Source organism: Saccopteryx bilineata, chromosome 10, assembly GCF_036850765.1.
Source record: "Saccopteryx bilineata isolate mSacBil1 chromosome 10, mSacBil1_pri_phased_curated, whole genome shotgun sequence".
NCBI classification, from domain to species: domain Eukaryota; kingdom Metazoa; phylum Chordata; class Mammalia; order Chiroptera; family Emballonuridae; genus Saccopteryx; species Saccopteryx bilineata.
This window is the reverse complement of record NC_089499.1, coordinates 5,330,248-5,356,597: the sequence shown is the minus strand read 5'-3', so window position 1 is coordinate 5,356,597 and position 26,350 is coordinate 5,330,248. Positions and strand designations below refer to the sequence as shown.

Sequence of the window (26,350 nt, the reverse complement as noted above, 5' to 3'; positions counted from 1 at the left end):
GACCTGCGGTCTTATGTCACCTCGGGGTCCGGTTTCTTTTAGTGTTTGATTTGGTCGCTCAGGACCAGCAGACTCCTGACTCAGAGATAAGCGGTCACAACTGGTGTGGCAGTCTGTCTGAAGGCCCCCTTGCAGTTCTTTGCTTCACAGGGCCGACAGCAGAAGCTTTAATTCAAGTTCCGCACGAACCCAGTTCTCTGGTCACCCAGGGAGGATTCGGATGTGTCATGTTCTGGTGTTGTGCCCCTTTGAGGCTGTGTGTGGTTTTTCAATCGGGCTTTTCTCAACAGTTAACAATATGAAAGAAATAACATGAGGGAGAGAAAGAGAGAGTGAAGAAAGAAGAAAGAAAGTCGGAAGAGAAAGGAAGGGAAGGGAAGGGAGGGAGGGGAGAGGAGGGAAGGGGAGGGGAGGGAGGGGAAGGGAGGGGAGGGGAGGGGAGGAAAGAGGAGGGGAGGGAGCCGAGGGAAGGGAGGGAAGGGAAGAGAGGGAAGGAAAGGGAGGGAGGGGAGGGAAGGGGAGGGGAGGGGAGGGGAGGGGAGGGGAAGGGAGGGGAGGGAGGGAGGGAAGGGGAGGGGAGGGGAGGGGAGGGAGGGAGGGGAGGGGAGGGGAGGGAGAGGAGGGGAGGGAGAGGAGGGGAGGGAGAGGAGGGGAGGGAGAGGAGGGAAGGGAAGGGAGGGAAGGGAGGAGAGGGGAGGGGAGTGAAAGGAGGGAGGGGAGAGAGGGGAGGGAAAGGAGGGAGGGGAGAGAGGGGAGGGGAGGGGAGGGGAGGGGAAGGGAGGGGAGGGGAAGGGAGGGGAGGGGAGCAAAAGGAGGGAGGGGAGAGAGGGGAGGGGAGGGGAGGGAAGGGGAAGGAAAGGAGGGAGGGGAGAGAGGGGAGGGGAGAGGAGGGGAGGGAAGGGAAGGGAAGGGAAGGAGAAACTCATGTGGGGGCATCTGAGGATGCTATCTCTCAGGTTCTTGGTGGAGGCAGCCTTTGTCTCTTTCCGGCAAAGCCTGACCCCACCGCTCCAGTCTCCCACGTCCTGGAGGCTCCCAGTGTCTCCTCTCTCCCTGAGGAGTGTCCCAGCAAGTGAGTCTGGGCCACATGCTCCTGGAGAAGTCTCAAGAGTCCACGAATCCCTCCTGGCTCTGGCACCGGCCTTCCAGGTACGCAACCCCTGGTTCTGGGGCAGGAAAAAAGTCCCCAAGGAGAGGACAGGGACTCGGGGCTTCCCTGGGGCCGGTGGCAGCGTCTCTGCGGGCAGGAGTGGGGAACCCAGGGCCCCTGAAAGCCTGGGCTCTCCGCAGTTCTAGTACCTTCATTTCTGGGAACTTGCTGTGCTTTGGAAAGAGAAATGAGAAGCAAAGCCTTAGGGCCCCAGCACCACCTTCCTGTCTTTCTTCCGCTGAGTCACAGCCAAGAGCTCAGCACCTCAGCCTCCTCTAGGGGCCGCCGGGGTGGGGTGGAATTCAGGGTTATGTGAGGACACGGCATCTGGGACAAGTCTTCTTTTTCTGTCAACATCCTCTGAGAGGGGCCTTCAGCTGCTGAGAGCTGAGGCTCCCTGCCAAGCTTGGGGCAGGAGTGACCGAGGTCCTCTGTCCCACCTTCCCCTGTGGTCCTAGGTCCTTCACTCATCCACAAGCATTGAGCACCAACTGTAAGCCAGGCCCAGGGAGGTGGGGTGATTCAGGTGGGGCTCCGTCCTTGAAGACCTCGTGGACTCGGACAGGGACTCCTGCCGACAGCCCCCTAATGAGTGGCTGGGTCGTTAAGCTCGGTCCTCAGCAATGGGGAATATCCCCTTCACTACCACCCACTGTTCACCCACCTACCTACTCAACACAAAATTGACCCTTAGAGACCCAGGTTAGCGGTGGAGGGCCCTTTGAGGGAGACTTTGGGAGCCCTGCCCAGGCCAGCCCAACCCTTCAGACTTTGCCAGTCCCTGGGGTTGCCCTGGAGCTAGCAGAGGACATGGACTTCTGCCAGCATCACCACCTCCCCCACCTTGTTCCCTCCCTGGGGGCCCAGCAGGGCCCTGTGTGCCCTGGGTGGGTAGAGGAGGCCTGGCACGCTGCACTCTAGTGTTTACCGTTCGAGGTTTACCATTCGGGTTTTGTTTGCTCCCGTCCACCTAAGCGCCCCTCAACCGTGTGCTAGCCCCTCTGTGGCCGGGTGTGGTGAGGTGACGGTGGACCGGACAAGGTGGAAGGAACCCTCAGGTATGTTGGGTGCTGCTCTCTCACTAAATGGCCGGAGAAGGTTCTCTGCTTCTTTGCAGAGCGCTTCCCTCCCACTTGGTCTCAGGGGCCAGAGAGGCTGCCTTTGCCCCATGCAACTCTGAGCACCTCCCTGCCTGGCTATCCCCTCACTCCACCACCCTTGACTGTCCGGGGCTGAAGCTGCTGGCCTTGCTGTGTCTCAGGGAATGGTCACAGTGTCTCTGGAACAGCCAGCTTGTGTGCAGCTGGGCCAGCTCAGGAGTGGGGGCGGGGTGGACATCAGGACCTCGCCTGTGCAGCTGGCTTGGGGACCCCGGAGAAGGTTCGGTGGTGGGTTCTAGGGGCAGGAGGGTAAAGCGCAGACAGGAAGCAGGTGGCTTGCAGTCGCCCACGGCTCGCTTCCTCCCCCCTGGCTGCACAGCCCTGTGCCCCTAATTAAAAGTTAGCTCTGCTGCATGTATTCCTCCGATGTTACACAGTCAGTGTTTCTTGTTATTGATTTGATTATACAGAGAAGTGGCCTAAGGGTTTCATGCTGATGCCTGGGAAAGCTGTTAGTTTAGTGGTTTATTTTATACCTGGCCACTTTCTTGGTTTCTCTTAGATCTGTTGTTCTTTGCTTCTTTTGGAATTTCTTTTTTTTCCCTTGTGACAAAGACAGACAGAGAGACAGATGGACTGATAGGGACAGACAGATAGGAAGGGAGAGAGATGAGAAGCATCAATTCCTTGTTGCAGCTCCTTAGTTGTTCATTGATTGCTTTCTCATATGTGCCTTGACCTGGGGGCTACAGCAGAGTGAGTGACCCCTTGCTCAAGCCAGCGACCTGCAGCTCAAGCCAGCGACCTTGGGCTTCAAGCCAGAGACCTTTGGGCTCAAGCCAGTGACCATGGGGTCATGTCTATGATCCCATGCTTAAGCCAGTAAGCCCCCCCCCCCCCCGCCATGCTCAAGCTGGTGAGCCTGCACTCAAGCCGGCAACCTCAGGGTTTCTAATCTGGGTCCTCTACGTCCCAATCCAACAATCTATCCACTGAGCCACCACCTGGTCAGGCTTCTTTTGGAATTTCTATACCGAACTTTAAGCACTAAAAATAATCTGTGATAAGAAAAGACACAAATTTGTCTTTTCCTTTCTAATTTATATAGTTCCTATTTATTTTCCTTGTCTTACAGCTTGGCTCATATCTTCAATACAATATTGAAATATAGTGATGGCTAGAGCGTTCGTATCTTGCTTCCCACATTCGTAGGGATGCCTCTGGGGCCTCCCCAAGTGCGGGGACTGCTGATTTTGGACATACAGCCTTTCTCAGTTAAGAATGGCCCGGTCAGTCTTGGTTGACTCAGTCTTCTTTGTTTATTTTAGAAGCATATTTATTTGCATCATTATGCAACAAACTTTTACTGAGTATTTGCTGATTGCTGGGCCTGCCCTTGGGCACTGGAGTACGAGGGAAAAACTGACACAGACACAGCACAGACACAGCCCGTCTGCAGCTCATGGCCTAGTGGGAGATAAGGGCAAGTAAACACGCCCTTGTGCTTGGGCCACGCGGCCCGTATGGGATCCCGGTCTGCTCGGCACTTTGCCAGGCACTGGCGATGGGCAGCATTCAGATAAGGCCCTGGTGGGTTCCAAGCAGCTCGCACCCCCTTGCCCTCAAGTTCTCATGCAGTAGCTGTGCTGCTCAGGCTGACTTTCTCTGCTGCAGAGGCCAGCTTGGTAAGTGACCAACCTGGATTGAGGACTAAGCCTCAGTTGCTCACAGAGGGAACTCACTTGTTTTTATTTTTTAATTTTTTAAATTTTTATTTATTTATTTCAGAGACAGCGAGAGTCAGAGAGAGGAATAGACAGGGACAGACAGACAGGAACAGTAAGAGATGAGAAGCATCAATCATGTTTTTCGTTGCAAGACCTTAGTTGTTCATTGATTGCTTTCTCATATGTGCCTTGACCGTGGGCCTTCAGCAGACCGAGTGACCCCTTGCTCGAGTCAGCGACCTTGGGTCCAAGCTGGTGAGCTTTTTGCTCACACCAGATGAGCCCACGCTCAAGCTGGCGACCTCGGGGTCTCGAACCTGGGTCCTTCCGCATCCCAGTCCGACGCTCTATCCACTGCGCCACCGCCTGGTCAGGCTGTTTTTATTTTTTTTGGGGGGGGGAGAGGGAGACAGAGTGAAAAGCATCGACTTGGAGTTGCTTTCACTTTTGTTGTGCATTGATTGACCAGGGATCAGATCTCAGACTCAAGCCAAGCCAGCATCCCCTTCTCAAGCCAGTGACTTCTGGCTTCAAGCCAGCAGCCTTGGGCTTTTCATACCAGCGACTTTTGGGCTCATGCTGGTGACCTTTGGAATTGTGTAGATGGATGATTCCTCCATTTGAGCCAGTGACCCTGTGCTCAAGCTGAGGAGCCTGCACTCAAGCCAGTCACCTCGGGGTTTCAAACCTACAAACTCAGTGTTCTGAGTCAACGCTTTATCTACAGCACCACCACCGGTCAGGCGGAACCCACTCATTAACACACCTGATTTGGCTTTCTTTCCTTCCCTGTCTCACTTTCCCTCTCCAGGGAAGGCTCTGAGAGTCGACTCAACTTGCAAGCTAACTAGTGAACTTGCTGCATTCCCAAGGATGTGGGCAGAAGACACAAGACTCCTGGTTCAGAAACAAAGATCAGTTTATTATTCACAGTGGCAGCAGTAGACAGAGGATCAGCATTTTCTTGCACCACATCCTTGAACCCCAGTTCCCATAGAGTGACTCAGTAAGGGCCCGATGGTGCTTGCACATGCAGAGGGTTGCATTACGGAAGAGGAACCTGGAGCTAAGAGAACCCAAATCTTTTATAATAGGCGACAAGCTAACCTGCCCAATCTCTGTCCCAGAGGGAGAGATTATTTTCATTATACTGGACAATAAACAAACCCTCCTTTCTTTTTCCGTGGAGGGAGATGCTCTTTCGGTCTTCTGAGGCTGTTCACTATAATAATCACCCTTAAGAGGGTTGTTGGGAACAGGAGCGGTCAGGGCCCCTACTGGCAAGTGCACAGAAACGGGAGAGACCATGAAGAATGGGCTTGGTATCACCTTCGGAATAAGCTATTTGTATTTGGATCTTTGTCCCGAGCCTGCTTTTGGGGGAAAAAAACCCAAGATGGGGAGATGACACTCAGTAGATTTCTGATATGGTTCTCCTTTCACCAGAACTGCCCTGTAAATAATGCAGGGGAGGCACTGGAAAAAAAATAGGCTTCCTCACCCAGAATCCATACTGTTGTGACACCTAAGGAGGTGCTCTAAAGCAGTGGTCCCCAACCCCCGGGCTGCGGACTGGTACCGGTCCGTGGGCCATTTGGTACTGGTCCGCAGAGAAAGAATAAATAACTTACATTATTTCCGTTTTATTTATATTTAAGTCTGAACGATGTTTTATTTTAAAAAAATGACCAGATTCCCTCTGTTACATCCGTCTAAGACTCACTCTTGACGCTTGTCTTGGTCACGTGATACATTTATCCGTCTCACCCTAAAGACCGGTCCGTGAAAATATTTTCTGACATTAAACTGGTCCGTGGCCCAAAAAAGGTTGGGGACCACTGCTCTAAAGGACACTTAGGGTTTCACTTATCATGGTTCCTTTTTGGTTTTTGGGGGGGTTTTTTATGTGAGAGGAGGGGAGATAGGAAGGCAGAATCTCACATGTGCCCCAACTGGGATCTACCCAGCTACTCCCATCTGGGGATGATGCTCAAGTACTAAGCTATTCTTAGCACCTGACGCTGGTGCACTCCAACCGAGCTATCTTCAGCGCCTGGGCCACGCTCGAACCAATTGAGCCACTGGTTGTGGGAGGGGAAGAGGGAGAAAAGGGGAAGAGGGAGGTAGGGGAGAAGCAGATGGTCACTTCTTCTGTATGCCCTGACCGGGAATCGAACTCAGGACATTCACACACCAGGTGATGCTCTATCCACTGAGCAACCGGCCAAGCCTCATTTATCATATTTTAATATGTAGTCTGTGTAGAATTTATGGTGGTAACCTGTGTGAGAAAGACACTGGACTTTATTTTTTCCCAAATTTTCTAGTACCATTTACTGGAAATTATGCCTAGTTTGTCAGCTCTCCTCTAAGCTGCCTGGAGCCTGTTATTTAAAATGTATTACAAACACACAAACAATCAATTCACAGTAAATGGGCTAAAGAACACAGGAGCATCATCATCTCTGGGGGTTTGACACTCGGCACTGGCCCAGTGTGAGACAGACCCAAACAGCCCCTTATGACGACACCATTCAGGTCCCAGGGCCATACCAGAAGGTTATGAACCTACCTCAGTGCTCCCAGAGGCTTTGAATGTGACCTGAGAAAGTTTACTTCTATAAAAATATTTAACAATTAATAAAAATTTCGGCTGACGTCACTAGGGTCTCAGTCCATCTGTTCACAGATGCATAAATAAACTTTTTATAAAATTAAAAAATAATAAAAAATAGGCCTTGACCGGTTGGCTCAGCGGTAGAGTGTCGGCCTGGCGTGCGGGGGACCCGGGTTCGATTCCTGGCCAGGGCACATAGGAGAAGCGCCCATTTGCTTCTCCACCCCCACCCCCTCCTTCCTCTCTGTCTCTCTCTCTTCCCCTCCCGCAGCCAAGGCTCCATTGGAGCAAAGATGGCCCGGGCGCTGGGGATGGCTCCTTGGCCTCTGCCCCAGGCGCTAGAGTGGCTCTGGTCGCGGCAAAGCGATGCCCCAGAGGGGCAGAGCATCGCCCTCTGGTGGGCAGAGCGTCGCCCCTGGTGGGCGTGCCGGGTGGATCCCGGTTGGGTGCCTGTGGGAGTCTGTCTGTCTCTCCCCGTTTCCAGCTTCAGAAAAAAAAAAATAATAATAATAATAATAATAATAAAAAATAAAAATTTCAACAAGTTCAATAAAATTTTAGTTTCAAATCTTTTTTAACTTAAATTTTGACATTAGTTTATTATAGAGTTTGTATTTTGCCTTTTAATTTTACTACTTTTGATTATATTAACAATAACTTTGAAATATATTTTTAATACTTTAAGTTTTTTAAATATTTTAAGTTAAATGTAATTTATATTTTGTGATCTTTGAATATGATATTTTATTTTAGTCTTTTAAATCATTACAGCCAATACAATAGCAATTATGTGAAAATCTTGATGGTAACAACGTGATCAATAGTTTTACTGGAATAACAGTAAAATTATAGAATAAACATGTAATACCTATGAATTAGGCACGTCTTTATTTTCTTACCTAACGTCACTGAACACGTACCAGGGCATGAGCAATGATCATTATATTCAATCATTTTTTATAGTCAACTTTCTCTTATATTGTTATATAACTTTCATACATAAAAAACCCCAGAGATTTATTTGTTTTTATTATTTTTATTATTTTTAATTTTTTTTTTCATTTTTCTGAAGCTGGAAACAGGGAGAAACAGTCAGACAGACTCCCGCATGCGCCCGACTGGGATCCACCCGGCACGCCCACCAGGGGCGATGCTCTGCCCACCAGGGGGCGATGCTCTGCCCATCCTGGGCGTCGCCATGTTGCAACCAGAGCCACTCTAGCGCCTGGGGCAAGAGGTCACAGAGCCATCCCCAGCGCCCGGGCCATCTCTGCTCCAATGGAGCCTTGGCTGCGGGAGGGGAAGAGAGAGACAGAGAGGAAGGCGCGGCGGAGGGGTGGAGAAGCAAATGGGCGCGTCTCCTGTGTGCCCTGGTCGGGAATTGAACCCGGGTCCTCCGCACGCTAGGTCGACGCTCTACTGCTGAGCCAACCGGCCAGGGCTTATTTTTAATTTTTTAATTTTATTTTTTTTGGTATTTTTCCGAAGCTGGAAACGGGGAGGCAGTCAGACAGACTCCCGCATGCGCCCGACTGGGATCCACCCAGCATGCCCACCAGGGGGCGATGCTCTGTTGCAACCAGAGCCATTCTAGAGCCTGAGGCAGAGGCCACAGAGCCATCCTCAGCGCCCAAGCAAACTTTTGCTCCAATGGAGCCTTGGCTGTGGGAGGGGAAGAGAGAGAGAGAGAGAGAGGAAGGAGGGGGGAGGGGTGGAGAAGCAGATGGGCGCTTCTCCTGTGTGCCCTGGCCGGGAATCGAACCTGGGACTCCTGCACGCCAGGCTGACGCTCTGCCACTGAGCCAACCGGCCAGGGCCGAGATTTATAGATCTTTATTGTGAACGTTTATTTGTTGAGGAGGAGGAGAGCACGTATTTCACAAGCAATTTGTAGCTGGAGTTATGATTTTTAAATATTCTGATCCTGTAACACAGGCTTCGTTTGTTCTTCTACCCGGGGCGCTGTGAATGTCGGGGCCCGTGGTCCAGTGGGCGACGCAGATGTGTCCACAGGTATTTCTTGCTTCGATAAAGGCCAGGGAAAAGGAGCGGCTTGTGTCTACGTTGACTCATGGTCAAGAGGGCGCCGGAGGGCTGGGATGACTAGAGAGGAGCCTGCAGGAGAAGACAGGAAGATCACCTAACAATCCACACACTTACTCCTTACTGTAATTCCATAGGTAACTGATAACACCATCGTTCCCACTTTACAGAGCAGGTCGGAGAGGATTTGTGACTGACGCCAGTCACACAGGTGGCCTGGCTCTGGAACCACCCAGAGCCGGGCCCCAGGGTCCCTCCCCTGCAAACCCAGTGTGCGCCATCCGGCAGCTATGCCCACTCAGCTCCAGTTCTCCCACGGCAGGTCCTTTCTGGTCCAGGCCAGCCTGACCTGGTGCAGGTACCAGGCTTTTCAGTGGAAGAGGCAGCGTTCCCACCACTGCAGGGGCCGCAGGGGCCCCCAGAGAACCAGTGCCCCGGAGCACAAGCACAGCCATGAACGATGTCCCTACACTGCACCCACCCCCCTCACCCTGCGGGGATCAAAGGACCTCCCTGTCACAGCCCTGCCTCACAGTGCTCGCCAGGCAATCTCAGCCCTTCCCAACACCAGGACTGGCCCCTGGAAGATGGGCTGGGGCCCCCTTCCTGTGATGGGCTGGGGGTCAGCGGGCAGCGGGCTTGGAGCCGTGCTCAGCGACAGTCCAGGAGTGATCTGAGGGCATGAGAACAGAGGCGTTTCTACCCACTAGGTGGTTAAAAGCCTGCTCCAAGACCACTCAGCCAGAGAGGGAGGCCCTCACTTCCCCTCCGTGCTGACCCAGGCCTGTCCTGGTCCCCTTAACTGGACTTCAAGGCTCCTGCTCTGGTGGTGCTGACTCTGGGACCTCGTGATGGAAAAACACTTATGGCCACTCCCTCAAAGTGCGGCAGGGCCCCACCTTGCCCAGCCTCCTGCTCTCCCTGAGCCCTTCACTGGCCTGGGTGATGAACTTGCACCTGTGTAGCAACAGCCACAAACTGCCCCTTCTCTCGGGCACATGTGTGGCCTTTTTCCCTGCTGTGTCTGTCCACTTTGTGCCTACCTGTTGGCTGGACGCTGGGCACTGCAGAAGCTGTGCCAGACCCTTAGAGGGACCCAGCAGACTTGCTGCCAAGACAGGGGCATCTAAGGAGGCACCTGAAGTCAAGGAGGACTTCCTGGAGGTAGGGACCCAAGCTGAGGTCTTAGCGCGCCCCCCCCCCCCCAACTAGGTCATTGCCTGCGCTCTGAGCCTGTCTCCCTGGAGTGGCCAGCAAGTTCCAAGAAGTGTCCCCTCTCCCTGCAGTGCCGATTCCAAGAAATTTAGCTCTTGGCAGCCTTTGCTCAGGATTCTTTCCTAGAACATAGGCCTCGCCCTGCCCAGGCTACCAGGGTCTCATTGGGCAGCTTGTGGAGCTAGTGGAGGAGGGGGTATCCTGGGAGGAGCTTCTTTAGGGACCAGACACTGGGAGTGGGGCCCAGACTGTCAGCTGGGAGGGCGTGGTCACATTGGGTAGGGGATGGGAGGTCAGCATATGCATATGTGAGGGTGCTTTGACTCCTGGTCAGCTGCAGGGGAAGGCCCTGTGAGTTCAGCTCAGATGGTCCCTGAACACACAGGAAGCTCCCTCCTTGGGCTCAGAACTTCCGCCAGCTTGCTGCAGTGTACCCTCTATCACCCCTGCCCCCCTCCAGCCTAACTCCCCAGGGTCCCATCCCACAGGCTACGGCACAGGCCTGACTCTGGCCTCAGAGCGGGCCTTCATCGGATAACTTCCAGACGGACAGGCCAGGGGACACGAGTGGAAGATTCTAAGCAGGGGAGGGAGGATGAGACAGTTAGTCTTGGGGATCTTGGAAGGACCTGACACCTGTATTAGTAATCCTGTGATAATGTCACACTGCCTGGTTAGGACAGAGGAAGTTGCCCCACCCCACGCCCTAGCAATCAGGTCAGGTGGGTGGGGGGTCGGAGGTGACAGACCCTGATTCGTGCACAAGGACAGGGCCCAACTTCCCTCAAGGTCGCTGGGCCTCCCCCTCTGGGGTGTCTGTCTCCCTACCCCATCTCGGAGCGGGCACCATGCCTGCCCACTCGCCTGGGACCTGCCAGATCACATTGAGCAACCAGTTCCTGAGAAGCGTCGAAGGCTGTTTGGTTTAAAATTAACTCCCCCGCTTCCCCCGCCCCTGCCTCCTCAGAGTTCTTGGAAGAGGCGCTCTGCTCTTTCTTCCTGGGAAGAGGCCTCCAGCCACAGCTGCTGCGATTCTAGTGAAAACACCTCACCCTGGGTGGGGGTGGGGTGTCCACACCCCGCCTCTTCTGCCCCGCGCTGGGGCCCAGGGCTCTGCCCCAGCTCACCCACTGAGACCCAGAGGAGGCAGGGGGTGATTGTCACTGTGCTGAAAGGGGGTGTGGCTGCCTTCAAAGCCCAAGCTCCCCAGTCGGGCACCCGTTGGCTCTGAGTAAAGAGGTCAAGGGCAACAGAGAGCAGCCTGGGCATCTCGGAGGCAGGGAGAAAAGGAGCTGACGACAGTGACAGCCAAGCCAGGCCTCGGGTCTCCTTTGAGACATACATGGCTCAGGGAGACACAGCCACCCACCCAGGTCACCCACCTTTGCCTGCCTAAGCTCAGCCTGTCTACCTGAGGCTCGGCTGACAGCGCTGAGCAGGCGAGGACCCCAGAGCCAGGCCCGCGGCCATCACTGTGGGGGAAGCCATCTCTCTGCCAGGAGGCCTCCCCGCTTGTCTCCCACCCACACTTTTTAACCCGTCTCCCTGGTAAGCCTGCCTCCTTTGGGCCTCATCATTCTCAGGCTTTGGAGGAAAGCTTTCCTGAGAACCTGCTCTCCTAACAGCTGGTTCTACCACGGTCATCCACCCGAAGGAGCTGAGAAAAACAAAGGAGTGTTTGCCAAGTGCAAAGGTCACCACACACGCACATACACAAACGTCCACACGCACAGAAGTGGGGCCGGTGGGGGTGGGCAGCCATGAAGTGCTGCTTCGTAGGACGCTGAGGTCCCAGAGGCACTTTTAAGAACGAAGTTTTGGCCCAATCCAGACTTGGAATGAAATCCTTACCTTCGGTGGAGGAAGAGCCCAGCTCTGGTGACAGGGAAGGCCCAGCGTGGCGCGCCAGTGCTGGGTCTGAGGAAAGTCCCTGGAACAGGACTCTCTGCCTGGGGAGCGCTGGCTGGGAATCACTCTCCCTCCAGCCACGTGGGGACTGTGTAGTGGAGCAGTTGTTCTAGAGGACTGCCTGGAGGAGTCGTGGCAGTTCCAACTTCCCTCAGCCCTCAGAGGCTTCCTCTTGTGCTCCGGGCACTGCCTGCTTCAACTAGACCTGGTCCACGGAAGCAAATGTCTTCCCATTGAGCATCAAGTTTTGGCCACAGCAAGAAGGCTCCTCTGGCTGTGGGCCTGCTGAGTCTCCTGTGTCCCCCAAAGCCAGGCTCACCCCCCGCCATGATATGGGCTCCACCACTGTCTCTGTTAGACAAATGGGAAAACTGAGGCTCCCAGAGGTTAAACTGTTTGCCTGAGGTCCTAGAGCAATTTTGGAGGGACTGAGCTTTGAACCCTGCCTGGGTTCTTTCTTCCCACTTGGCTGATTTGCCTCTTCAAAGACACCCCCAGGGGACTTTCATGGGAAGCATGGTGTGTGCGCAGGTGTGTGTGTGTGTGTGTGTGTGTGTGTGTGTGTGTGAGTGAGACAGAGAGAAAGGGAGAGACATTTCACAAGAAGCCAAAGAATAGCCATTCTTTTTTCAATCTGCTATGGAAAGAATGTTTTCTCCTCCCTACGCTGGAGAGACCTGAGAAACTCAAGCTCCAAGGAGATTCCCCAGGATGCAGTGGGGTACCTAACGCAGGCGTGAATAAAGGCTAGGGAATTTAGGGAAGGCTTCTTAGGAAAGGAGCATTTGAGTTGGGCTTTGAAGGTTTGCCCTGGCAGAACTGAGGAAGGACATTTCAGGACACATGACACAGCATGGTGGAAACTTTGGAGGGAAACATAATGGACTGGCTTGGCAGTTTGGAGATCCATGTATCCTGGACCCTGGCCTAAGGCCCAGGCAAGATATGGGAGAAGCCTGTGAATGTCGCTAAGCGGGGAAGGCAGGGAAAGATGTGTTTGTAAGCACCTCACTCTGGAGTTGGTGGTAGGGCTGATGAGGAGGTTATCAGGATGGTCCAACCAGGTATGTGAGAGATCATAAGGCTGGGTCTGGTCAAGAGAGCCGTGGGAGCAGCAGGAGGACAGCTTGGGAGGGACCAGGGGCCAGGTGAATGGACTCGGAGATCAACCAGCCAGGAGTGAATATGGAGGTTGTCTCCAAGATGGGACTAGGGTGCAGGTGTGTCTAGGGGCAGTGAAGAGTCCAGGTCGGGCCACTAGGCGGGTGACTAGGTAGGGTGGCCTGAACCAGGCTGCTCATGTTGCCAGCCGGCAGGCAGTAGACTCCAATTCAAAGAGTTCTAGGGTGAGGGGGACAAGCTCTCTGGCTTGGAATTTAAACCCCCTATGCCCGTTTCCTCCCTGTTTGACTCTGGACAAGCTGCTTCGCCTCTCTGGGCCTCAGGCTTGCATCTTTGAAATGCAACAGACCTATAGGCATCTGCCCAGCTCGCCTCCCTAAATTGTACCTCAACTCTGAAGGCATAGACCACTGAGTGATAGGCAAGTAACAGGCCTGAGGGGGCCAGTTCACTGTCCCTCAGACTGTTGGAGGGCTGTACTATAAAAAAAACTATGAACAAATCCCTATGCACACTGCACATATCTTATTTTAAAGTAAAAAAACAAAACGGGAACAAATACAATATTTAAAATAAAGAACAAGTAAATTTAAATCAACAAACTGACCAGTATTTCAATGGGAACTATGCTCCTCTCACTGACCACCAATGAAAGAGGTGCCCCTTCCAGAAGTGCAGCGGGGGCCGGATAAATGGCCTCAGGGGGCCGCATGCGGCCCGCAGGCCGTAGTTTGGGGACCCCTGGTCTAGTCTGTGCTGGAGCAGGAAAAGAAGTTGCTAGAAGGTTGGGTCAGACTCACCTCCATCTCAGTCCACACAGAGACCAAAGCAAAGGGTCTATTATTCACCAGGATGAGAGCCCAAGGCCGTGGATGGCAAAGGACACCCAAGGGAGAAGGCTGGGCTTGGAGGACAGGAGCAGACTGGTGACACTGGACTGCTCAGAGGCCCAGGGAGTCCAGCCCAGCTCCTCTGCAGCCCCCGTGGGGAACTCAGGGGACATCAACACCTTCCCAGTCCACCTCTCAAATGGGACAGAAACAAATGGACAAGGAAGGGTGACAATGACAGCTTTAGTAGTTGTCAGATTGAACCTTATCAGACTCTTTTGAGCATAACCTCAACCCCCCCCCTCACGTCCCCTCTGAGAGAAGTGCTGTCACACTCCCCATTTCACAGCTGAGGAGTCGTCTGAGTTCAGGGAGATTGAGGGAAATTTCCCCAAACTAAGTGCATAGCACTCAGTCCAGACGCGAGTGGAGGCTGGGGCAAAACGGGGTGTGGGGATATGTTAGGAGGACGGAACCTCCAGGGGCTCCTCTGTCTCCAGCCTTGGACACAGGAGTCACAGCCCCAGAGTGACTGTTGGAGTGACCCAGCGGGTGGCCAGCTATGTGGCCAGCGCAGCTGGGGACAAGGCCCCACATCCAGCAGTCAGGGGCGGGAGGACACATTCACCATGAGAGGTGATTGAATTTCTGGCAAAGCCCGAACCTCCTTTCTATTGAAACTGGCTCAACAGGTTGGTGTGAAAAGGCTGCCTGGGCCTGCCCGGGCTGCACTTCTCCTGGAGGAGGGCCTCTGCGAGGTCCCCAGAACCCTCCTGCCTCCTTTTAGGCCCATTCAAGTCCTCGCCCCTCCACTTCCCTGTGGGTGGCTGTGCAGGATGGGAGGGTTCCCCTGACAGCGCAGGCAGCCCAGCCACGGTCCCAGCCCCCTTAGGACCTGTGTTCAGCCCCGGCCCAGCAAGATTTGCTCAGTTGGCAGATGAAAAGCCAGGCCTAGGTACAGGGGCCTGATGACCCAGGGGGTGTCAGAGCACTTGGTCATTATGGGTGAAACGTCGCAGTAGTACCTGTCACTGACAAGAGAAACCTGTATGACTCAGTGTTATCTCTGTCCCCAAAGTCATTCCAGAGGAGTGTTGTGAGTGCAGGGAGACACACCACACAGGACCAATCCCCCCCACCTCCCCATGTCCTGGTACAATCCTCCAGGGCCCAACCTCCAGCCCTGGCCCCTGGCCCTTGCCCCCTCCTCCAGAAAGCCCTCCTGAGTTTTCCCACCCCTGCTACTTGCCCTCAGCACCATGTGGGTGCCAAGGCTTTGGTTTGCTAGACCCTGAGAGTAGAGAAGAGCTCTCAAGTCAGAGTTTAATCCTGGCTCTGCCCCTCACAAGCTGTGCGACCCTAAAAGAGCCAACACCTCTCTCTGAGTCTTACCTCCTCTGCTGTAAATGGGGACAACCTCTGATGGTGCGCAAGGCTGCGGTGAGAACTCAATGGAGCGCCAGCCCGGCCCAGGATCACCAGGTTGCAGCCCTTGCCTCCTCCCACTCCCAGCACCATCCCATCCACCCTGCCATATCCCATATTTCTCAGCCTCCTTTGGCCCCCTGTCCCCAGGCCCTCTCTGTACCCCCCCCCCTCAGTATCAGGTCCACCCTAGAAACGAGCATCGGATCAGAGCATTTGCCCCATAAACTCTGAAGGGGCGCGCTGCCACGCCATGTGCCCCTCTGCTCGGGCAGCTAGTCCAGACTCATTGCTCCTCTCATGCCAGATTTGTATCTGCTCAGGGCCATTGCACTGTCAGCTCCTGCCCTCTGGGATGTCCTTGCCGTAAGTTGTCAGCATAGCCAGCCCCTGCTCTTTGCTCAGGAGTCCAGGCTCAGTGTGACCCTTCTCCGGAGCTTCCCTGAGCCTCTGCTCAGGGCCATTGCACTGTCAGCTCCTGCCCTCTGAGATGTCCTTGCCGTAATTTGTCAGCATAGCCAGCCCCTGCTCTTTGCTCAGGTGTCCAGGCTCAGTGTGACCCTTCTCCGGAGCTTTCCCTGAGTCTCTTACCTGCAGCAGTGTCCCCACACCCAAAGACACTCTGCCCCATCCTCTGCTTTGCTTTATGGACTCTCAGAACTTGTCCTGAGTACCCATGTGTTTACTTGTTTGTGGTCTCTTGCCCACTAGCCCGTGAGCCCCCAAGGATGGATACCACGTTTCTCTTGTTCTCTGCGGTATCCCCAGGGCCTAGGAGGAATCTGGCCCAGTTGGTACCCAAGGAGCCTGTGAGCTGGTAGAGAATCTAATTGGTAAACAGTTGCCATAAGTTATTGTTTGTATGTTGTGTTAGGTCCAGTGAACCCGCCGGATAGCTCCCCTCTCTCTTTCTCCCTGGCCCGTGTTGGTAGCGTGTCCCCTCGGAGTAGTCCAAGACCAGGGGGTTTTCAGCATCTATTAGGTGGGGTCTCTGCCTTGGGCTTGGAACTGTCCCTGTTCTAGGCATCACTCACTTTCCCAATAAGAAACATGAAAATAAGATCAAAGCAGAAAAATACTGGGGGTCAAAAGTAGCTGGCAGCCCCTCCCCAGGCAAGAGCTGGACCCAGGCTTGAGCTGAGGCAAGGGTCAAGGGGATAGGACCCTGCTGGACAGGCCAGTGGCTCCAGAGACTTCAGCAAGGAGGAACTCAGCATGAAAAACCAGCATCCAAGCACGGCTTGCCGGAAAGCTGCCAGTCCCGGCCAGCTCATGTCGCAGTCCAGGGGCAGACGGCAGTTGTGACCCCCCTCCCCCAGGGCTCGCTCCACTCTGTACATCACTTCTTCAGCCAGTCCCTTGCCCCTCTGGGCCTCAGTTTCCTTCTTGGTAGAGTACGGGTAATAAATACTTAGACCCACTCCCAGGGTTGTAGTAAGCGCTGCATGAGGTGCAAAACCCTCGTCCATTGCCAGCGCCGAGCGCGCACCCTGAGACATCCCCCCTCTGCTGGCAGTAAAGAGGCTGGGCTTCCTCTGGCCACAGCAGCTTTCTGTCCAGGCCACCCACCGAGTGGGGAACAGCCTGCCCGTGGCCACTCTGTGTCTGTGACCCATCCACTGGGTGACTCAGATCTGGTGGTGGGGTAGATCGAGGGGTCACCGCAGGCATTTTGAGAGTCACAAAGACACTAATGTCCAGGCTGAAGCAATGAGGAACTTCATACATTCCTGGCAGGGCCACGGTGACCTGGAGGAGGCGTGTTGTGAGGCCTGGTAGCCAGCAACAGAGAAGGCACCAGGCTGGATGCCTGGGCACCACTCCCAGGAAAGACAGCCCGCACCCACCTCCGGCTCACTCTTGCCCAATAACAGCGCCACCCTTTGGCCCTCAAGGTCCTCCGTGGCTCTTGCTTTTTACCCTTTCCTGCCTCCCCTCCTCGCCCCTTCCTGTTCTCGCTCTGCCAACACTGTCCTCTTCTGATCTGCAACTTCTACGTGTCTAGAGGCGAAGGAAAAGGAAGGTGAGCACCGTTTTTAAAGAAGGGTTAGAAGGCTGGGAATAAGGTTCAGGGTTTCTGTGAGTTGTTCAAGTAAAGGTGCAGACAACTTCAGGACCCACCCGGGGTACTGCAGGTACGGAAGCGTCCCCAAGTCAGACCGTGAGACAAGGGCGGGTTTTCATTTCATGGCCCTCACCCAAGGCCAGACCCTGTCTGCCAGCTTTCTGGCCACTATCCCCAACTCAGCTGTCTGCCCCACTGCACAGACCGCCCCCTCCCTCGGTCTCCTGGTGGTCAGGAACACGCGCTTCCCAGTCACGCCCTGGTGCCTCAGCACTCCCCGTGCCTTCTCCCCAGGATGACTGGCCTCCTCATCTCAAAAGACGCTATCCCCAGGAGTGGTCCGCAGCACCCATCCCCCTAGAATTTTTCACTTTTAATCTTTAATTGGCATCTCCTGTTTACACCTCTCAGGTTTGGTGCCCTTTGCTACCCCCCACCCCACCTGGCAGTGGCCTGGGCAGTGACCCTGCTGGCGGAGCAAGTCCTCACCCCCTGCCTCCGGTCCTCCAAGGGGAACCAGGAGGAAAGAGAGGAAGAAGGCCGCGCCCTGACCCCTCCACTCTGCGATGGGTCCCCTGGCAGGGCCAGCTCAGCCGCGTCAGGTCCCCAGGCCTCTGCTGACCGACACAGAATGGGATAATGACAATAAGATCAAAGGGGACAAACTACAGGAACTCAAAAGAGGTCCCACTCAGGACTCCACAAAAGAAAGGTACAGTTTTATTGTCATTACAGAAAAATCAATGGAAGAAAACAGACTGCCAAATTGGGTTATTTTTGGTTCTAGTAATTATTTTATAAAGTCTTATCAGATATGTATCTTTTTCCCTCTCTCAGGGGACAGGCAGGCACCTTCCTGGGCAGGAAGCGAGCCCAGCAGAGCGGAGCGGCAGCCAGTGAGACCAGCTCCGTGCGGACGGCTCTGCTCTGCGGGGTAGGTGCGGGCTCCTCTGCATGCTGAAGCTTTGGCTCCATTTTCTTGTCCACGCACCCACCCTCCCAAACAAGGCTGGTACAGAAGAGGGCAGACACATTCATGGTGGCAAGTAGGCGCCAGGACAGCCAGGACTGCCTTGGGTCCAGCGACCCGTCTCAGGACCGGGCTCTCCCCGGGGAGGAACCCGAGAGGCTGGGGCAGAGTGGGGGGTCTCCGGAGCACTCAGGGCTCAGGGCAGAGAGGTGGGGTTGGCTCACCCTGAGATCAACCAAGGAGAATAAATAAATAAATAGTGTATACTGTGCAGTCCCCAGCCTGGCCTGCTCCCCCACCAGGGGTCCCTCACTGTCAACCTCAGTTCCTCTGGCCGCCATCATCCCCGAGAAAAGTGGGTTGGAGGGAGGGGTCCTGCCCCGCCCTTTGAACCGAGAAGCCGGTGCCGGCAAAGTCTACACAGTTCAGGTGGCCACAGCAGGTGAACGAGGGCCTGGGCCCAGCCCGCAGGGTGAGACAAGGTCCCGCCTGTCTCAATCTCTTCTGACACATGGCTCACCACTAAGGAGCCACATGGGAGCAGGGGGCACAATCTCCAAGTCGGGTGACACTTCCCTCTACTCCTTGCCCCCAGCCTTGTTCCTGTTCACTCTTCCTGGTCCAGCCGCCACAAACACGTGGGCACCAGGATGACTGGAGGAGGGACAGTGAGAGCCCAATCCAGCTGGGGCCAGTGTCCCCTCCAGAGGATGGCTGGGCGAGGTCAGGAGGCTACTCCGCCGGTCAGAGCTGGAAGGGGTACTGTCGGAGGTAGTCGGCCATGCGCCGGGGCAGTGGCAGGGAGTCCACGTCGGCCACCAGACGGTTGATGACCAGGCGGCACAGGTGCTGCAGGCTGCGGGCACTGCTCCGGCGCACAAAGGGCTGCACCAGTTTCAGGTGCACGGCAGTGGCCACGGGGGCAGGCAGCGCGGGGTCGCCGGGCGCATCTTCCTTAGGGGCAGGCGGGGCCGGAGTGGGTGCGGGGTCGGGGTTGTCGCTTCGGGTGTCCGCAGCGCAGGAGGCCACGTAGTGCTGCACGAGGCTGACCACATCTGGGAAGGCCAGGATGCGCGGCCTGGACAGGCAGTTGGAGTCCAGGCGGAAGCTGGAGTCGGCGTACTCGATGCGCACGTTGGTGGGGCCACGGGTGGTTTTGACGGACAGCGTGAACAGGTAGCTGGGATGGGTGCTGTCACGTACTAGGAACGTGCCCTCTGGCATCTTCTGCAGGTGTTGCCGGGCCTCGCTGGCCGTAATAGAACCCCAATACCAACCTAGGGGGACCAAGAGACTGGTCACGGTGGAAATTATGTGGGGGCACCAAAACAGGGCAGGGCTCTGTCTCCCCCTTCATGGTTCCCTGGGAAGGGCCGCCCCGCCCCCATCAGACTCTCCTATGCAGGGCTATGTGTCTCAAATCAGACTTAACAGTCAGAGCTAAGCTTCCTCCTGCAGACTGCCCAGGTCAAAGTCTGCCCGCTCCTCAGACTTACCAGATTCCCGAAGGTAGGAGAAGGTCTTGGCTATGCACAGCAGGTCCTCCTCTGGGTCTAGAACCTTGGGCTCGCTCTCTGGCTGCGCTGGGATCTCCTCTGCCACATCCTCTAGGAAGGCCCCGGCAGGCAAAGGCTGCATCGCTGGCTCAGGCTGGGCCCACAGCGGCCGCTGCCCGATCCGCTCCACAGCCAGCAAAGGACAAGGTCTAGAAGAAAGTGGGTGGGCCGTGAGTGGAAGATTCTCTGGCCAGTCCATCTCGTTACAGATCTTAGTCTCCCCTCTCCCCACCCATGGGCTCAATGAGTGCAGTACCCTACCTCCCACTTGTCATCACAGGATTCCCCTTGATTGCTTTCCCCATGTGGGGGTTCTCTTTTGAAAGAGACTTCACCCTCCTGAGTTTGTTGAATAGAAAGAAATCTACCTCTCTATTTTGTAACAATCAAAACCACAGATCATTTCCTATAGGCATTTCTAGCTCTGGTATCTCTACCACACTGACAGGGTTCGCTGCAAAGACATCCCACATGGGTGGCCTCCTGGCTGAGGTGAGCTGATGAAATGGCACTGGTCCTAGTTGAGCAGTGGGAGGGACCTAGGTCCACACTGCTCAGGGCTTACACAGGTCAGCGTCCCATCCTGCTCTCTGCTGCTCCCAGGTGAGTGTCTGGCATGGTCAGCAGCCTCTAAAGGCACCGGCAAGTCCCCCCTTCCCATAGACATAAGCTCCTGTCAAAGGGCAGGGAACTCATCCCACATTCTGGGTCCCACCCTGGCAAGCCAGTCCGTCCTACTGGCTCTGTGATCTTAGGCAAACCTTGCTCTTCACTGGAACTGTGTCCCCACCCACAATGAGGGTCCTACCAACCCAGACACCGGGCGCTCCCGCGACACCATATCCTCAGCTAGCTGGAGCTGGGTTGCTGAGCCGGCCCCAGTCTGAGCAGTAGCTTCCCTCTAGGCTAGGGGAATCCTACCCAGCATGGTGATCCTGGGCTGCCTGGGCGTGAAGGGCGCAGCCCTGGTTCCCCCCAAAAAAGGATAGTTGGTCCTCCATCCCTGCTCACAAAATGCATCTTTGGGCCTCAGCTCTTGGGCAGGTCCCTTGCTGGTCCAAGATAATGAAACCAGGTGCCCAATCCTCAAGGAGCATCTACAACCCAGTCATAAAAGTGAGGGTGTCACAGGGGAGTCAGGGTCTCCCTGCTCCTGCGCTGAGCCTGCCAGGGCAAAGAAAGGAGTAGGGGGAAGGCTCTCCAGGTGGAGAACGGCATGGGCAAATGGTGCCAGACACTGCTCAGGAGGCAGGGAGAGGCGGGCAGCAGCCAGCAGCAGAAGCCGGCGGGAAAGCCATCTCCAACAGTGAAGGCTGGAGGTGACCCTGAGATCTGTTGCCATCAGATATGTATCTCTTAACATATAAGGGCCCAGAAGCATAAATGGGCAGAAGGGGCCACGAGACCCCGGCACACCACAGCCTGCCTAATCCTTTCCCACACCCACTCTGGCTGCAATATGGCGGCTCTGGAATCCCATGCAGGAAGCCAGTGCCGAGTTCCAAGGAACTGGCTGGTGACCAGCCTGTTGGGCCTCAAAGCTCAGCTCAAGCCCAGGAATCTCCCAGCATGGTGGGCAGATAGCCAGTCAGGCCGGAGCCTCTGGGGGTGGCCGCATCCAGACAACTTAGCAGGGCACATGTGGGTGTGGACAACTCTAGGGCCCACACGGTGTCTGGGCGTGTGAAGGGCTGTGTTGGGTCCACAAGCTTCTGGTGAACAACTGTACATCTGGGGAGGGGTGTGTCCATGACTGCGCCATCGTCACAGCGGGGGCGGCAACAGGTGTGGGTGGCCTGTACGTGTGTGTGCCTGCTGTGGAGCCCAGCCTGTGAGTCTGCCTGGGGACACATGCCAATGGGGCAAACTTACCCCTGAGAGGGGGACATTCCACAAAGCTGGCAGCCCACATCTACACTTGGGAGTCCCTTCCCCCACCCCAGGAGGGCCCAGCTGGCCTGTGGCCTGCGGAGGAATTAAAATCTTGATCCCTGACACATGACACTGGCCCGGAGTCTCAGCTGAGGCACAGCAAAAAACAGCCTGGGGACCCTAGAACTGGGAGTGTGTGAGGAAGGCAGTGGTGGGGGGTGAGGTGTTCAGGAGTCCCAGCAGTCAGAGAACAGGAAGGGAGGTGTCAGAGACAATCAGGGAGATGTATAGAAGTACATTCTTCCTGATGCCTCCAGGCCATCTCCCTGGAAACAGGGCCGCTCAAACAAGGGTATGGGGTGCTTCAGCCTCTCCCCCACCTTCCAACCTTCCTCTCTTGGTACTACCCAGTTCTGCTAACAGCTGGGCCACCCAGCTCTCCCTGGCGCTGTCTGAGCTGTCAGCTCAGTCTGGAGAGTGTCATACCCCTTGATTGAAAGTGACGCTGAGGCTCTGGGTGGAAAGAATGTGCCAAAAATGCTCAGCTGAAGCCAAGACTGTCTTATCAGTCCTCGTCCCACCCCCGCAAGTCTTTGGGAAACTTGGAGAAGGGAGGCAGGATCCTAGACTGGGCTGAGAGGAGGGATGAGGTCATTGTGGGGGTGCCCCAGACAGGACCAGCCAAACCCAGGCTCTCCCAAGAGCTGCCGGTCGGCAGATGGCAGCCTGAGGAGAGGCAAGGATCTCAGGCTGGTTCTCAAGAAGAGCCTGATTGCTGGCTGGCGGCAGGAGAGATGACCGGACAGAAAGGGGTAGGGGCTGGCTCAAGGTCACCAGTCGGCCCAGTGCCAGCAGGCTAGGGTAGAGTGCCCTGGGCCCAGAAGGGGGTCCGGGCAGGTGAGCCACGTCCTGGAGGACGCGCTTTTATTGGCGTCCGCCTACTCCAGCCAGAACCCAGGCTTAGCCTACCCTCTGTTCCTCCCGTCGCCAGCCGACCCCAAGTTTCCCTGCCCACAGTAGTGACGATGTTGTCACCATTCCCTGTTGTCACTCCCGAGGTCCTTTCGCGCTCGGTAATCTCCAACCCGTCAAGCCCTCAGACCCGGCAGCCAGCACGAGGCGGGTACTCTCCCGTGTTCCGGGCGTGGAGGCTGGGCGGGGGCGGAGAGCCGCGCCTACTTACCCCTGAACGCAGAGGACCATGTCCTGGCAGCAGGAGCGGCAGCTCGGGAGCTGGGGCTCGGCGGGACGGCGGCGGCTGGAGGGAGCCGAGTGAGTGTGGATCGCGCTCTGAGCGCAGGCAACCTGTGCGCACCGGCGGCGGGCAGGGACTGAGAGGCAGACGCGCGGGCAGGCTGGGAGGGCGCGGGGGGCAGGCCAGGAGGGCGAGGCGGGGCGAGCCGCCTAATCTTTTGTCCTCGGTGTCCCAGCCCTTCCCGGAAGCGACGCCTTCCTAGAACCGCCGGCTGTGCCGCGGAGAGGCGCGGGCGGGGGCGCGGGCTCGGGCTCGCGCGTCTGGGACCGTGGGGCCTCGAAAGGAAACACCTTTGATAGATTTCCAAGAACTTTCCAGGAAAATGAGGCGGGGTCCCAACCGCCGGCCAATCGCAGCGCAGGAGGCGGAGTCGAGTGACCGCAGGCTGACGTGACGGAGCGGACTTGAGCGTGACCTAGAAAAGAAGAAGGGAAGATCCGATTTGGACTAAGCTAGGGAGGGGCGAGCGCTCTGCCGACCTCATCCAGACTTCCTTAGGGCACTTTACTTTGTCGGGGACAGGCGCCTTTATTTCTTTGTACAGGGCGGCGCGTGGGCGGGGTCACAGGCCGCCAAGGCGGTCGATCTGGTGTGCGAGCACCTCTTGTGGGCCGCTCTTGGAACCCCGGATTCTGTGTGTTGTCTGGGGTTGGTGGGAAGGTGGGTGGCGTGCGGTGGGGTTTGGAGAGCGATGTGGGGGGAGAAGGGAGGTGCGGAGAGAGGTCCCAGATCCAACTAGGTCCACAGTCCTCTGGCCTGCCAGCCAATCAGGGAAGAAAGTGACAACGGACTTGGAGAGACAGAGAGGGACAGCCAGCCTCCAGACGACCCCTCAGGACAGTCTACTCGTGTCTCTGGGTTGGAGGACCTCCAAAAAAATATGGAAGCGAGACCTGGAACTGCAAACATCTGGAGTTAAACTGAGGCAGAATGATAAACGGAGACGGATGGAGCAGTGACACCTGATTCCATCTACATAGAGCACTTGCTATGTTTGATCCTCAACAGCTGATATTGTCCCCATTTCACAGACCAGAAGACTGAGCCCGAGGAAACAAAATGCCTTGCTAGGAAATAGGGTCGGAGTTTAATCTAAAGTCTAAACTCTGAATCATGAATTCACACTCCTACCTGTGACCTTCATCTTTTCCCAGTTCACTGGACACACCAAGAAGCATTTTGTAAGATCGTAGGGACTGTGCACCCCTCCTCCAAGCCCTTGGGCCAGAAGGAGGGTAAGAGAATTGGAGAAGTAGCAGGGTACATTCCCCGTAACCCCAACTGCCCAGTGTATACCGCAGTTTCCGTGGAAAGATGAACTCAGCTCACTCGTTTTGATGGCAGGGGCCCCTGGATAAGACAGTTCTTTATTAGGAATTATCTACTGTTCCATTACTATAATAAAGATAAAGGGACTTCACAGCTGCTAAGCTGTGCTAGGATTTGAAACTTGGTTTCTATGGGGTGAAATTCCAAGCTCTCTATCCCAAGAGTAACTGTAACTATTTTATTGAAAGCTTACTGTGTGCCAGGTGCTCTCAGTAATTTCCAGCCTCATTTCATTGTCTAACCACTATATATTATCCCCTCTATATCAATGAGGAAACTAAGGCACAGAGAAGTTATAATGTACCCTAGATTTCACAGCTGCCACGTAGTGAGTTGGGGCTTGATGCCCAGGGCCATAGTCCCTCCCCAACTTCCTCTCTAGGTGCCCATGACATGGCAACTCGTAGGCATCCTTCAGGATCAGGCTGAAAAGTTATCAGTAAAGCTTTCCTGCCTCCAGTAAGAGCACTAGGGTGTCCCCTTGAAAACATCCCCTACAGAAGTCAATGATTGGGCTGTGGCCAGTTGGCTCAGCGGTAGAGTGTCGACCTTGTGTGTGGAAGTCCTGGGTTTAATTCCCAGTTAGGGTACACAGGAGAGGCAACCATCTGCTTCTCCCTCTCTCCCCCTCCCCTTCTCTCTCTCTCTCTCCCCTTCCCCTTCTACAGCCATGGGTCAGTTGGTTTGAGCATATTGGCTCGATGCGCAGAGGATGACTCTGTGGACCCTCCACCTCAGATGCTAAAAATAGTTCAATTGAGCCCTGGCTGGTTGGCTCAGTGGTAGAGCATCGGCCTGGCGTGCAGAAGTCCCGGGTTCGATTCCCGGCCAGGGCACACAGGAGAGGCGCCCATCTGCTTCTCCACCCCTCCCCCTCTCCTTCCTCTCTGTCTCTCTCTTCCCCTCCCGCAGCCGAGGCTCCATTGGAGCAAAGATGGCCCGGGCGCTGGCCAATCATTGACTTCTTGACTTCTGTAGGGGATGTTTTCAAGGGGATGGCTCCTTGACCTCTGCCCCAGGCGCTAGAGTGGCTCTGGTCGCGACAGAGCGACGCCCCAGAGGGGCAGAGCATCACCCCCTGATGGGCAGAGCGTTGCCCCCTGATGGGCGTGCTGGGTGGATCCCGGTCGGGCGCATGCGGGAGTCTGTCCGACTGTCTATCCCCGTTTCCAGCTTCAGAAAAATACAAAAAAAAAAAAAAAAAAAAGTTCAATTGGCAGCATGACACCAGATGAGCAGAACATTGGTCCCAGATGGGGGTGCCAAGGGTGCCGGTTGGATCCTGGCAGGGGCGCATGCGGCAGTCTGTCTCTGTATTTCCTCTACTCTCACTTAAAAAGGAGGAGAAGAAGTCAGTGATTGTGCAGTTCTATGTGTAAACTAAAAGGTCTCAATGACTTGCTCTCCAACTATCCTTTGTAAGTTTGACAGTACGCATCTCACCTGGTGCTGGGAACAGTGGTGTGCCCCTCTTTTGCCTCAGGTGCCTGCCTGCCCCAGGTTTTGTGAGTCCCTCTGGCCAATCTCATCACCTCTCCTGCTGTGGCGGCTTCCTACGTGGCCCTACTGGCTGCTGATCCCACACTGCCACCCAGCGGCAATTCCTCTCATGGTTTCACTTGTCAAATCCTTTCAACGGAAACCCCTCCCCTGCATCCCAGAAATGGACCTTGCTCTAGAATCTCCCTGACCTTCCCCACCCAGGGCAGTCACAAGATGGGTCACAAAAGTACACAGCAGGGCCTTCCTCAAAGTCTGGCTCATTTGGCCTCTATATTCTGAACATGTGCAGCCACTCCTCTCCCCTAAGGATAGTCCACATGTGTTTGTGTGTGTGTGTGTGTGTGGGGTGGCTATTCAGCTCCCCCAGGTGCTCACTGGACCCCTGGTCACTGTACATTATTCCAAAGGCCTCTTCCCATCCCCATACCCTGGGACATACAGCTATCATAAGGGCCGTGTGGTAGTGAATCTACCATGGTGGCAGAGCCACCATGAACCCAGTCCCAGCCCAGCCATCCCAAATACTGAATCCTCCCATCAGCGTGCAGGTGGATGTGGTTGATAGCTGCTGGAACCTGAGCAGTGAAGGGAAACCATGCGTTCTGAGTCATGGGTTAAGTGAGCAGCTGCAAAACATCTGTCTATGTGGGACCCATGTGGGGA

At 55.4% G+C, this 26,350-nt stretch overlaps 1 protein-coding gene across 1 annotated transcript; it reads right to left on the bottom strand.

Moving 5' to 3' along the window:
• Nucleotides 1-17,900: 17,900 nt before the first annotated feature.
• CISH (cytokine inducible SH2 containing protein) lies at nt 17,901-23,350 on the bottom strand. The gene is made up of 3 exons (XM_066245368.1): nt 22,784-23,350; nt 19,669-19,877; nt 17,901-19,449 (listed from the first exon to the last, which is right to left on the bottom strand). Exons 1-3 carry the CDS (start codon nt 22,801-22,803, stop codon nt 18,917-18,919), a joined length of 762 nt encoding a protein of 253 aa, XP_066101465.1. The 5' UTR covers nt 22,804-23,350; the 3' UTR covers nt 17,901-18,916.
• Nucleotides 23,351-26,350: the final 3,000 nt, after the last annotated feature.

Excerpts from the sequence above, each read along its gene's own strand:
- CISH (XM_066245368.1), bottom strand. The coding sequence starts at position 22,803 with ATGGTCCTCTGCGTTCAGGG. Across the intron at positions 19,878-22,783 it reads ATGGTCCTCTGCGTTCAGGG|ACCTTGTCCTTTGCTGGCTG; the intron begins GTAAGTAGGCGC and ends ACTTTCTTCTAG. Across the intron at positions 19,450-19,668 it reads CTCCTACCTTCGGGAATCTG|GTTGGTATTGGGGTTCTATT; the intron begins GTAAGTCTGAGG and ends TGGTCCCCCTAG.